This window comes from Neomonachus schauinslandi, chromosome 16 (assembly GCF_002201575.2).
Source record: "Neomonachus schauinslandi chromosome 16, ASM220157v2, whole genome shotgun sequence".
NCBI lineage: Eukaryota > Metazoa > Chordata > Mammalia > Carnivora > Phocidae > Neomonachus > Neomonachus schauinslandi.
Genome location: NC_058418.1, coordinates 2,116,456 through 2,130,223, shown reverse-complemented (window position 1 = coordinate 2,130,223; position 13,768 = coordinate 2,116,456). Strand labels below are relative to the sequence as shown.

Here is a 13,768-nt window from a genome sequence, read left to right as displayed (position 1 = left end):
TCACTCACCTCCTTTCCCTAAGCCCCGCCCGCGGTCCACGCGCTTGCGCGCCGCACGCCTCCTGCGATCCTACCGGCGCGGGGGCGGGGGGACCCAGGCCTCAGCCCTGGGCGCCTCACGGCGGCGCCTGCGCACTCGGAGCCTGGCCGGGGCTCCCAGAATCCTCGGGGCTCAGCTCGCTTTCGGGAGGCACGCCATATTTGGGGCACCCAGAGCCGGGGCTGAGAGGCTTCTGGGCGGCTCTGTTCCGCGCCGGCGGGTCTCTACAGGGGGCTGAGGGTGGCGGTCCCCAGCCCGCAGCTGGGGGGAAGCAAGCCGGGCAGTGCGCCGCCCGGTCTGGACTACCCTCCCCAGGGGCCGTGGCGGCGGAGGACACGCCTACTTCCGGCGGGGAGCGGGAGTGCCGGCGACAGCGGGCGGGCGGCTGTCGAGAAAGCCGGTCCGCTCGGGAGCCGCAGCCGACGGCCTGATTGGGAGGTGGGGCCGCGCGCGTCCGGCAGCCCGTGGGCGGCGGGCGTGCGGGAACGGATGACGGCGCGAGGCCGTGCTCCGGACAGCCTCCCGAGGGAGGCCAGCCCGGCGCGCTCCCGCGGCCGCCGCCGGCGCGGGCCCGGTTGGGGCCGTGAGGCTGGAGGCGCGGACCGGGGCTGAGTGCACAGGTAAGGATGTCAGGTGGCTGGGGCGCGGCGGCGCGAGTGCCGGAGGAGGGCGTCCCCGGCCGCGGGGGCCGGCGGACCCAGGAGTCCAGAGTCGGTGGGGTCCCTGGGCCCGGAGCGTGAGGCTGTCTTGTCCAGAGAGTCGGGGCGGGTGGGGGGATGTCCCTGGGCCCGGAGCGTGAGGCTGACCTGTCCAGAGACCCGGGGGATTGGGGGTGTCCCTGGTGTCAGAGTGTGAGGCTGACCTGTCCAGAGTCCCTTGACCAGGTCTAAGGCCCTGGCCCCCAGGTCATTGTGGCATGGGGCTTGCAGGTGAGGGGATGTTCACAGCCTCCTCTGGAAATGGAGAGGGAACCCTGCCTTTCCAGGGCAAGCTTACAGAACTCTTCCCATTCCTGCCTGGCTCTTCCCTGCTGCACCCCTCTCCCTGCTACCAGAGTGAGGAGAGAGAGACAGTGGGAGGAAGCACTGCTTGCAGCCATACTGTTCTTTGCTGATTTTGCTGAGTAACACCAAATATCCCGTAAATATATCACATCACAAAGCGGAAACTACCTCCTTTTCACAGATAGGACACTGAAGCATGCAGAGGACAAGTAATCGCTAGTGAGTGGAGGAGCCAGGACTCAGATGCGGAACTGGCTGACTCCCGAGTCCCTTCTGTACTGACTCTCATGTAATCCCCTCTACAACTGCTTGAGGTCGGTATCCTTAACCACTTCGGACAGCTGAAAAAGTGACTGTGAGAGGGTTCCTGCAGAGAGTGAGGCTGACCTGTCCAGAGAGCCGGTGGATGGGGTCCCTGGGCCCGGAGTGTGAGGCTGTCTTGTCCAGAGAGTTGGGGTGGGGGGTGATGTCCCTGGGCCCAGAGTGTGAGGCTGACCTGTCCAGAGAGCCGGTGGATGGGGTTCCTGGGCCCGGAGCGTGAGGCTGACCTGTCCAGAGAGTCGTGGGGGGAGTCCCTGGAGCCGGAGTATGAAGCTGACCTGTCCAGAGTTCCGGGGAAGGGGTTGAGATCCCCAAGGGTTGAGATCCCGAAACCCCCACTGAGCAAGTTTCTATTTCTCAAACTCTTTCTGATTGAAGAAACTTGGCTCAGAGTGGACAAGGGACTTCTTTTTTTTTTTTTTTAAGATTTTATTTATTTATTTGACAGAGAAAGACACAGCGAGAGAGGGAACACAAACGGGGAGTGGGAGAGGGAGAAGCAGACTCCCTGCCGAGCAGGGAGCCCGATGCGGGACTCGATCCCGGGACTCCAGGATCATGACCTGAGCCGAAGGCAGTCGCTTAACCAACTGAGCCACCCAGGCGCCCCGACAAGGGACTTCTTTAAAACTAAAGTTTTTCACAAAGCAAAATGGGTCTCTTGATGGGTTTTTTTTTTTTTTTTTTTTTTTGGTCCAGTCTCTGTAAGCCACATGGACTCTTTGTTGTAACAGAGGTAATACTTCTCTTCTGGGCGAGATGGCTTTTTCCAAATGTTAATGAATGGGTGACTTTGAGAGAGAGGGAAGTTGTGCTCAGCCTGAAAACTCAGAGCAGAGAAGAAACCCAGCTGTAAATTATAGGTGTCCCTGTGAGTGCCTGGATTGTGAGGGGATTTTGGGGTGGGAGTGGGGGAGTGAGAACAGAAGGAGCTGAAGGGAGGAAGGAGTTTCTAGGCAGTAATTATTAGAGCGACACAGCTTTTCAGTACTCCTTTCTCCTCTCCCAGCTCTGCCCTCTCAGGGTAAAGCCCTTCTAATGAGGAACCAGGAAGAGGAGGAGGTGATGGGAGTTGAACTTCTTAAAGCCTCGTCCCTGGTGAGTTACTATTCCCTCTTTCCCTTTTTTTTTTCCTAAGATTTTATTTATTTATTTGAGAGAGAGAGAAAGAGAGAGAGCACATGAGAAGGGGGAGGGAGGGAGAAGCAGACTCCCCGCTAAGCAGGGAGCCCGATGCAGGACTCGATCCCAAGACTCCAGGATCATGACCTGAGCCGAAGGCAGTTGTTTAACCAACTGAGCCCCCCCAGGCGCCCTCCCTCTTCCCTTCTTAAAATACAGTCTTGCTTTCCAGGATTTGGTAATGTTTGTTTCCTTCTGAAGTTTGTCTGCTTCAGAGTTCACCCTGGGGCCTATTTCCTCCCTTTCTGGGGAGAGATGGGGGCCATAGAGATAGACTCAAATAACCTAGTGCCCTCTCAAGAGTTTCCTCTTCTTCCTATAGCTGTTTAGTTTTCATTCAAGAAATGACCCACTCTGAGCTTTTCCATGTGCTGTTTTTTCATAAGTATGTGACAACACAGAAATACAGTCCTTTGAGAAAATTTGAGAGCCATGATCTGCTTACTTCCTAAGTAGCCATCCTGGCTTTCATAGAGCTTATAATCTGTTGGAGAAATGGAGCGAACATTTATTTATACAATGTGATCAGTGCTGTAGGTATAGACTAGACTTCCTCTGGAGTAGTGAGGAAGGACCATTCATAGGCCATGTGAATACCTTTGGGTGAGTTAGAAAAAGGTGTCCCTTCTTCCAGAGTGGTGAAGCTCTGTGACAGGCCACAATCTAGCAATTTCTACTTTATTTTTAGCTCCTTTTTGCCTCCTTGGTGAGAGATCCGTGAATGGCATAGAGCCTACACAATCATACTCCGTGTTGGAGGGAGGAGGGGTTGGGAGGTGTGATTCCTGAGTTGTATCTTGAAGGAAGAGGAAGATTACCTGCACGCATAGGTGAGGTGGCCGGCATTTGAGCCAGCGTATGCATGACTTGGAATCATGAGCATCTTAAAATGCCAGGTAATGTTCTATATCCTTCTTTCTTTCTAGGATGAATTCCATAATCTATTTAATCAGATCTTTGTTCCAAAGCTAAATTATCGCCGATGTTTTATTACTTAACTGAGATTATTGCAGTCATCGTCTTTGTTGTTGAATTTTTGCCCTCATCACTGATTATTTTCTTGGACTAAATTCTAATTTTTCATTTCTTGTGGATTAAAGTTTCTCAAACTTTACTCCAGAACAATTTTAATATTTTTACGACCAGTAGTAGACTTAAGAACTGTAATTCATGTTCTGATTAAAGTGAACTGCTAAATGAGTGTCATCAGCAAATTTTATTGTAAGAAATTATAAAATTTGATTAATAAACTTAAAAAACTTACCAAATAAAAAGTAACAGGGTAGTAAAAGTGTCTTTATTTTATATAAAAGACACAATGAGCAACTTAAAGCAAAACACCTTTTCTGATCAGATACAATGCCACAAAACATGCACTACCAATGGAACTTGTTTCCTAAGCATTTAAACATTTCAGATGTAAGCAGTGTTGTTATTTGTGAGAGGAAAATGTTTTGAGGGTGGCAGAGCATGGCATAAAGATTAACAACATGACTCTGGCAGCAGACTGCCTGGGTGCAGTTCCTAGCTCCACTGTATACTAGATGTATTACCTTAACTTCAGTTTCCTCAACCATAAAATGGGAGTAATACCAGTAGCTCATTTATAGTACTGTTGTGAGCATTAATGAGTTCATGCATTTTAAGTATTTAGAAAAGTACCTGGCACATAATAAGCACTATATAAACGTTAGCTTTGTATGCTTCTGTTTGCCTATGTGCCCATGTAGTTCTTCATACAATATATATAATACACACATCATATACACAGTAAAACATACATGTGAAAAACCTACAATATGATGTTTGATGCACAAGAAACCCTAAGCATAACGAGGCTTTTTATATCCAATGGAATGTTAATTTTAAAACTAATAATAACTTACACTGAATTTGGGAGAGTCCTTGTTCTGGGTAAGATGGACTGAGCATACTTTATTACCCTGTCTTTCCCACTGAAAGTTGCTATAGAACCAGAACAGCATACATGGAGCAGCAATTTGAGGTCTCTAAAAAGTAAATAGTAGCAGGCTGATTGGGGAAGAAACCCAAAATGCGATGTGTTTACCTTTTTTCTCCCCCCTCCCAGTATCTCGTAGCATGGATTCAACAAAGCACAAAACCCAGAAGGGGGTTTTGTCATGGATAAAAAGAACTGCAGGAGAAAACCTAGTTCAGGCTCAAGAAGTAGGAAGGGGATCTAATGCTCAGAGAGGGTGGATGGAAATCTACCTTAAAAAAAAAAAAAGTTCTCGGGGCACCTGGGTGGCTCAGTCGGTTGAGTGTCTGCTTTCGGCTCGGATCATGATCCTGGGGTCCTGGGATCGAGCTCCGCATCGGGCTCCTTGCTCTGCGGGAAGCCTGCTTCTCCCTCTCCCACTCCCCCTGCTTGTGTTCCCTCTCTCACTGTGTCTCTCTGTGTCAAATAAATAAATAAAATCTTAAAAAAAGTTCTCTGTTTTCTTGTGCCCTGAGACAGTAGCAGTGGGGTCTGCAGAAGTCTAAAACTCTGAAGGAGGAGAAATTTTCTCTGTAATTGAAGAAGCTGTGTTCCCCAGAGGGTGGAGTAAACTCTTACTGCCTTTTGTTTTCTGCTTCTGTTCTTTCCTTGCTTGGCCCCAGGGATGGGTATGGTCAGGGTAGCTGCACAGTAGAGTGGAATAAATAAGCCCCAGTTATCTGGCCAGAGGACTAAAAAGGGGACCCCTAGGAAGTAGAAAACACTGGAGAGACCACAGAGAAGGAGGAGCTTTGGAAATCAACTCTTTGAAGTTGTTGAACTCCTGGGCTCACTCTAAGTTGCTCATGCATGTGTCTGGCCCTGAAGAGCATACCATACTCCAGGAGAAGTGAACTCAGGATAGATCGCTGGCCACCGAGTAGTACACAAGTAGGACAGAGGTGAATGTCACTTCATAGGCTTTGGAAATGGAGCCTGAACAAAGCATCAACACTCTCCATATAATTTAAACAAGACATAGAGTCTCGTAACATCTAAAATGTCAAGGATACTACCTAAAATTACTCAGCTTATGGAAAACCAGGGAAATTTCAATTCACAGGGAAAAAGGTAATCACCAGATACTAACATTGATGTGACATATATGTTGGAATTATCTGATAAAGATTTTAAAGCAGCTGTTATAAAAATGCTTGAGCAAGTAAACACTCCTGAAGCAAATAGATTGTCTCAGCAAAGAAATAGAAAATATCAGTAAGAAATCAAAAATATAATTACCAAAATAAGCTCACTGGATGGGCTTAGTGGCATTATGGAGATGACAGTGGAAAGAGTTAGTGAACTTGAAGGTAAATAGAAACTATCTCATCTGAACAATAGATAAAAGATTGAAGAGAGCCTCAGGGCCCTGTGGGACAATACCAAATGTTTAACATTTGTATCATTTAAGTCCCAAAAAGGAGAAAGTGAAGTGTAGAAAAAATATTTGAAGAAATAATGGCTGAAAAATTCCCAACTTTAGTGAAAGACATAAACTTGTGGATCCATGAAGCTCAGCAAACTCCAGCATGATAAACTCAAAAGAAATCCTTGCTTGGGAGCTTTATAATGACTGCTGAAAACTATAGATAGGGGGAAAACCTTGAAACCAGCCAGAGAAAAATGATGCTTAACATATAGGGCAGCAGGGCGCCTGGGTGGCTCAGTCCATTAAGTGTCTGCCTTCAGCTCAGATCATGATCCCAGGGTCCTGGGATCGAGCCCCACATCGGGCTCCATGATCGGCTGGGAGCCTGCTTCTCCCTCTCCCTCTGTCCCCCCACCTGCTTGTGATCTCTCTCTTGCTCTCTCTCTGTGTCAAATAAAATCTTAAAAAAAAGAAAAAACATATAGGGCAGCAGTGATTTCAGTTCTGTGGATTTTCTACCAGAAATCATGGCAGTCAGAAGGAAGTAGAACAACTTAAAAAGCACTTAGAGGAAGGAACTGTCAACCCAGCATTATATGTCAAGCAAAAATTGCCTTCAAAATTGAAGGTGAAATAGTTTCTCATATGAAGGAAAACTAAGAAAATTCATTGACAGATTTCTAAAAGAATTGCAAAAGGAAGTTCTTCAGATAGAAATTATAAGGAGGGAACTGGAACATCAGGAATGAAGAAAGTACAACAGAAATGGTAAATATATATGTGTAGATACAGTACACTGTTCTTCTGAGTTATTTAAAATATCTCCAAAGGGGGCGCCTGGGTGGCTCAGTTGTTAAGCATCTGCCTTTGGCTCAGGTCATGATCCCAGGGTCCTGGGATCGAGCCCCGCATCAGGCTCCTTGCTCGGCGGGAAGCCTGCTTCTCCCTCTCCCACTCCCCCTGCTTGTGTTCCCTCTCTCACCGTGTCTCTCTCTTTCAAATAAATAAAATCTTAAAAAAAAAAAAAAATCTCCAAAGATTGAAAGAGAAACTAGTATCTTCAGCTTACTGAACAGAACAGGATTTGAACATAGTCTGGCTTCAGAGACCATGTTCTTTTTTTTTTAGATTGTATTTATTTGAGAGAGAGAGAGACAGAGATAGTGAGAGAGCACAAGTGGGGAGGAGAGGGAGAAGCAGGCTCCCCACAGAGCAGGGAGCCCGATGCGGAGCTCGATCCCAGGACCCTGGGATCATGACCTGAGCTGAAGGCAGACACTTAATGGACTGAGCCACCCAGGCGCCCCAGAGACCATGTTCTTAACTACTATAGTATATTGAAATTAGGTAAAATAAAACATAAGTGAAACTTTTGTTGAAGTATTAAACCAAATATTTTCAGCTGTGCTTGGCCTCGTCCTCCTTCTATTCCTTCTTTCCTATCCCTCCTTCATTGTTGTCTTTGGTAACAGTACTTGAGCACTTAGCCAGGTACTGTGACTGTTACATTATTTAATTCTCACAATGCAGCTGTGAGATAGCTACCAAAATTATTCCCATTTTTTTGTGTGGGGAAACTGAGGCATGTGCAGTTATTAACTTTGCCAAGATCACCTAGCTAGTCAGTGCCAGAGCCTGAATTCTTTGGAATAATCTGAGCTTTTTCTCTGGTTTTATTTACAACTGGTGTTTATTCAAAACTCATTCTTAAATGTTGATATAAGTGAAATCACAAAGTAAGAAATGGAAAATCTGCCAGCAACCACAAAATGGATGACTGGTATCTTTTCCTGGTTAGGAAATTCAGCCCATATAACAAAACAGGTTGTGCTCATCTCGTATGATCTCTTCTGGTACTTCTCAGCAGATTAGGAAAAAACCAACTTTCCAAATGTGTTTTCCTAATGCAAATATATTTTTATGTGACAAGGAAAAAGTATTGCTAGTCATTTTTTTTTCTTTCATTTTTTAGACGTACCTCTTAACATCTCAGAATACTAGGATTTCTTAGAATATATTGTGGAGGTTGAAATCATGTTCATCAGGTCAGCATCCTTCCTTGAAACTTTCCCCCACAGTCCCAAAGGAGTTAAAGAAAAGTGGTATAGCTCCTAACATAGATAAAATATAGTTGACCTTTGAACAACATGGGGGTTGGAGGCTTTGATCCCCGCAGAGTTGAAAATCCACATATAACTTTGTTCCCCCCAAACATAACTACTAATAGCCTACTGTTAACTAGAAGCCTTACTGATTAAAATATAAACAGTTGAGTAATACGTATTTCATATGCTATGTGTATTATATGTTATATTCTTACAATAAAGTGAGCTAGAGAAAAGAATTTGTTAAAGTCATACGGAAGAGAAAATACGCTTACAATACTGTACTTATTTACTGAAAAAAATTCACATGTAAGTGGACTTGTGAAGTTCAAACCTGTGTTGTTTAAGGGTCAACTGCAATTTAGTACTTGATATTCTGTCTTCAGTCAACATTTTTTCTTAGAATATCTTCTCACCACTATAAAATTGTAAATGTTTGAAGAGCAGAGAGTGTCTCTCATATTTTTTCTTTTTCCTAATATGTATGATATAACTAGGCAGAAAAGTTGTCCAGTAGCTAACTGTATGAGCTGGATGATTTATACCCTGGTGTAATTACTTATGCACAGTGTTTGGGGTTTTCTTTCCCCCCATAGTGTGAATAGCATAGTCCTTTACCCCTAGAGCCAGCTAAGTAATGGCATGAAGATTTAGCAAGATTATTTTTGTGTCATTTCAGGATTCAGTGACTTTCACAGATGTGGCCATAGACTTCTCCCAAGACGAATGGGAATGGCTGAATCTTGCTCAAAGGAGTTTGTATAAGAAAGTGATGCTAGAGAACTACAGGAACCTGCTTTCATTGGGTAAGAGTATCTTCCTCCTCCCCATTTTGGAGTCTTTTCACCTCAGTAGTCTTTTTTATGCCTTTATCAGCATTTCCCTACAATATCCCTTTTCTCTCAATACCATTTGGATTGGGTCATAGCTCTGCAATATCCACAACCTAGCCAATTTTCTTATCTTTTCTTATATGCAGGTCTTTGCATTTCTAAACCAGATGTGATTGCCTTATTGGAGCAAGGTAAAGAGCCTTGGATGATGAAAGGAGAGATGACAGGAGGCCTCTGTCCAGGTAAGTGCAGATAACTAGAGTTGGGGAAACTATTCTCAAGATGTTTCTTCTCTGAAAAAAAAAAAAAAAGATGTTCCTTCTCTGATACTTGTTGGAAAACACCTCTCAAAATCCGTCTCAAATTGCAGCTTTTTGTTCTAACACTATATTTTAAATAGATATTCTCCACTGGTGTGACATGCCATTTTTACCTTTTCTAATTTCCTGCAGATACCACAATCTGTTTGTGAACTCTGTTATCTTCTATGAAGTTTACCTAGTTCTCAAGTACCATGTATAATCATCTCTGATGTTCAATATTTCTGAATTCTTCAGATAAATTTATGTTTAGTTTTTTGAACTGGTTTAAATATTTTCCTTAAAATGTGAGCTTATCAGGTTAACAATTATTATAGTTATGCTCTTCCCTTTGCTTTTAATTATTTTTGTCTTTAGTGTTTGTTTTGTTACTGATTTTTGCTTTGTTGTTTATGTCTGGGTTTTTTTCCCCCTTCATACCATCTCAGTCCTTGAATTGAAAAGGTTTTTAGTCCTACAAGTTGTTAACAACCCTTATGCCTTGATATATTTTTAAATCTGTGTTTTAAAATTCAGCCACTTGGGGCACCTGGGTGGCTCAGTCGGTTAAGCATCTGCCTTTGGCTCAGGTCATGATCTCAGGGTTCTGAGATCAAGCCCTGCATCAGGCTCTCTGCTCAGCAGGGAGTCTGCTTCTCCCTCTCACTCTTCCTCCATGTTCTGTTCAAATAAAATAAAATGCATCCATTCAAAACATCGTCATTTGATTCTCATATAAAAGATGAATAAATTAGGTAACATTACTTCCTTTCTCTTTGTTCATCATCTCCCCACTTTTGTTGTACTCATTGGGATTTTTGGCCCAGTTTATTTTTTTTAATTAATTTATTTTTTCCCTGCCTTGCTTGAAAGCTGTTTTTTTGGTATGAAAGCTAGATAAGAGTTTATAGATTAAGGGGCGCCTGGGTGGCTCAGTCGTTACGCGTCTGCCTTCGGCTCAGGTCATGATCCCAGGGTCCTGGGATCGAGCCCCGCATCGGGCTCCCTGCTCGGCGGGAAGCCTGCTTCTCCCTCTCCCACTCCCCCTGCTTGTGTTCCCTCTCTCGCTGTGTCTCTCTCTGTCAAATAAATAAAATCTTTAAAAAAAAAAAAGAGTTTATAGATTATATATTACAGTGGAATCAGCCTCAAGTGAGATGGCTACAGTTTATTCTGTAGCTTGTAGTATGGATTTTTCCTGCTTCCAGTTCTCATAGGTTCAAGAAGAGGATGTTGGTAGGTCACTTATAGCCCTAATGGTGTACATTAGTAAATAAGAGAAAATGTAAATAAGCATCCAACTCGAGATATTAGAAAAAGAACAAAAAGAGTCTAAGGAAAACTAAAATAAGTTATGTATAGTGACTTACACTGCTGGAGATAAAAATAGGAATAAATGAACTAGAAAATAGTAGATTTAATGAGAATCAAATTGGTGCTTTTTTAGAAAACCAATAAAATATATAAACTGTCAAATATATAAACAAATGAGAGAAAACAAAAGAAATAATAGTAACCAGTGATGCATAAGTATTTAAAAGAATCATATATAAAAAAAAGAATATGAATCTATTTTCCTCAATTTTCTATAAATAATTTGAAAACCTGGATGAGATGGGTAATGTTTTAGGAGAATATAAATTACTGCAACTGGCACCAGAAGAGATAGAAAATTTAAACAGACTGGTTACCATTGAAGAAATGTAGAAAGTTATCTTAGAACTGCCTCCCCCAAGAACAGAAGCAACAACGCCGAATAGTTCCACAAATAAATTCTGTAAAACCCGTAAGGAAAAATATCATCAACATTGTTTAAGATGTTCCATGACAGAAAATAAAAAAGAGAAATTTAAAAAATTGTGTTTATGAAGACAACATAACACTTGATGCCAAAATCTTACTGAAATAGCATCAAAAAAGGAAAATACAGACAAATCTCAATTATGAATATTGGTACATAATTTTAAATAAAAAGTCATATTGAAATAATACACCAGAGGCCAGGAGGGTTTATTCCAAAAATGCAAAGATAGTTGCATTGCCTGACTTTATATAACTATTGTCAAAGATCTCTGTGGTCTTCAATAACTGATTCACATGGTTTCACTTTGGAAGTTTCCATTCTTCTAGCCTTAAGTAAAGGAGACATTTGCTTTCTTAATATCTTTCAGACTTGGAATATATTTGGATGACCAAGGAATTATCTCCAAACCAGGGCATTTATGAAGAAAAATTATCCCAGGCAATGATAATGGAAAGACTTCCAAGCTATGACCTTGAATGTTCCACATTAGGGGTAAACTGGAAATGTGAAGACCTGTTTACGAGGGAGCTGGTAAGTCAGAAGACACATTTTAGTCAAGAGACAGTCACTCATATAGATACCCTTATTGAGAAAAGAGACCGCTTTAACAAATCTGGGACAGTTTTTCATCTGAAAAGATTATCTTATCTAAAGCAGGTATTACCCATCGAAGAGAGAATATATAATTTTGACACAGATAAGAAAAGTTTAAAAACACATTCATTTGTTAAAAAACACAAGCAAGTCTATGGAGAAAAGAAACTTTTGAAATGTAATGACTGTGAGAAAACTTTCAGCAAAATCTCAACCCTTACTCTTCATCAAAGAATTCATACCGGAGAGAAACCCTATGAATGTATTGAATGTGGGAAAGCCTTTAGTCAGAGTGCCCACCTTGCTCAACATCAGAGAATACATACTGGAGAAAAACCATTTGAATGCACTGAATGTGGGAAAGCCTTCAGTCAGAATGCTCATCTTATTCAACATCAGAGAGTTCATACTGGAGAAAAACCTTATCAATGTAAGCAGTGTAATAAAGCCTTCAGCCAGCTTGCACATCTTGCTCAACATCAGAGAGTTCATACTGGAGAGAAACCCTATGAATGTATTGAATGTGGGAAGGCTTTTAGTGATTGTTCATCCCTAGCTCATCATCGAAGGATTCACACTGGAAAAAGACCATATGAATGTATTGACTGTGGGAAAGCTTTCAGGCAGAATGCTTCTCTTATACGCCATCGGAGGTATTATCATACTGGAGAGAAACCGTTTGATTGTATTGATTGTGGGAAGGCTTTCACTGATCACATAGGCCTTATTCAGCATAAGAGAATTCATACTGGAGAGAGACCTTACAAATGTAATGTGTGTGGGAAGGCTTTTAGCCATGGCTCGTCCCTGACTGTACATCAGAGAATTCATACAGGAGAGAAACCTTATGAGTGTAGTATCTGTGAGAAAGCCTTTAGCCATCGTGGCTCACTTACTCTTCATCAAAGAGTTCATACTGGAGAGAAACCCTATGAATGTAAAGAATGTGGGAAAGCGTTTCGGCAGAGCACACACCTTGCTCATCATCAGAGAATTCATACTGGAGAGAAACCTTATGAATGTAAAGAATGCAGCAAAACTTTCAGCCAAAATGCACACCTTGCACAACATCAGAAAATACACACTGGAGAGAAACCTTATGAATGTAAGGAATGTGGTAAGGCCTTCAGTCAAATTGCACACCTTGTTCAACACCAGAGAGTTCATACTGGTGAGAAGCCTTATGAATGTATTGAATGTGGGAAGGCCTTTAGTGATGGTTCCTATCTTGTTCAACATCAGAGACTCCACACTGGCAAAAGACCATACGTGTGTCTTGAATGTGGAAAGGCATTCAGACAGAGAGCATCCCTGATTTGTCACCAGAGATGTCATACAGGCGAGAAACCTTTTGAATGTAATGTTTGTGGGAAAGCCTTTAGCCATCGTAAATCCCTTACTCTACATCAAAGAATTCATACAGGAGAAAAACCTTATGAGTGTAAGGAATGTAGCAAAGCCTTCAGCCAGATTGCCCATCTTACACTTCATAAGAGAATTCATACTGGAGAAAGGCCCTATGAATGTAAGGAATGTGGGAAAGCCTTCAGGCAGAGTGTACATCTTGCTCATCATCAGCGAATTCATACTGGAAAGTCATCCTCAATTATTCCCTCCTCCTCACCCCCATTCCACCAAGTCCTCTAGATTCAATCTTCTGAATGCCTCTAGGATCTGTCCACTTTTGTCCAGTGTATGTCCCATCATCATAGTCCAAGATGAACCCATCTCGTTTTTATTCTTTCCATAGTGTTAACCATTATCCCTCTTGCTCCCCTCAAGTGCATTTTTAACACTGTAGCCAGCTTAACCTTTTAAAAATAAAAATCTATTTTACTTTCCCATTTAAAACATTTATCTTTAAGAATATGTTAGATAGTCCATTTAAAGGGCTTAGCACACAATCCTTGACCTATAATTAGTGCCATTAAGGTAAAGGTTTCCTTGCTGTCACGTTCAGCTGCATGTAAAATCTAGTAGGTTAAGACTAAGAAACCTGTACATTTTATTTATTTTTATTATTTATTTTTATTTATTCATTTGAGACCCAGAGATACAGAGAGAGGGAGAGAGCATGAGCAGGGAGAGAGGCAGAGGGAGAGGGAGAAGCAGACTCCCCGCTGAGCAGGAAGCCCGATGCGGGGCTCGATCCCAGGATGCTGGGATCATGACCTGAGCCGAAGGCAGACGCTTAACCATCTGAGCCACCCAGGCGCCCC

At 42.8% G+C, this 13,768-nt stretch overlaps 1 protein-coding gene across 1 annotated transcript; it reads left to right on the top strand.

The window, feature by feature from the left end:
* Window positions 1-628: 628 nt before the first annotated feature.
* On the top strand, window positions 629-13,322 carry ZNF470 (zinc finger protein 470). The gene is made up of 6 exons (XM_021682337.2): window positions 629-659; window positions 1,225-1,357; window positions 2,374-2,462; window positions 8,699-8,825; window positions 8,999-9,094; window positions 11,323-13,322. Exons 3-6 carry the CDS (start codon window positions 2,403-2,405, stop codon window positions 13,194-13,196), a joined length of 2,157 nt encoding a protein of 718 aa, XP_021538012.2. The 5' UTR covers window positions 629-659; window positions 1,225-1,357; window positions 2,374-2,402; the 3' UTR covers window positions 13,197-13,322.
* Window positions 13,323-13,768: the final 446 nt, after the last annotated feature.

Bases quoted from the DNA above. Each gene is read 5' to 3' on its own strand.
- ZNF470 (XM_021682337.2), top strand. From the start codon at position 2,403: ATGAGGAACCAGGAAGAGGAGGAGGTGATGGGAGTTGAACTTCTTAAA. The intron at 2,463-8,698 runs GTGAGTTACTAT...GTGTCATTTCAG, and splicing joins TTCTTAAAGCCTCGTCCCTG to GATTCAGTGACTTTCACAGA. The intron at 8,826-8,998 runs GTAAGAGTATCT...TCTTATATGCAG, and splicing joins CAGGAACCTGCTTTCATTGG to GTCTTTGCATTTCTAAACCA.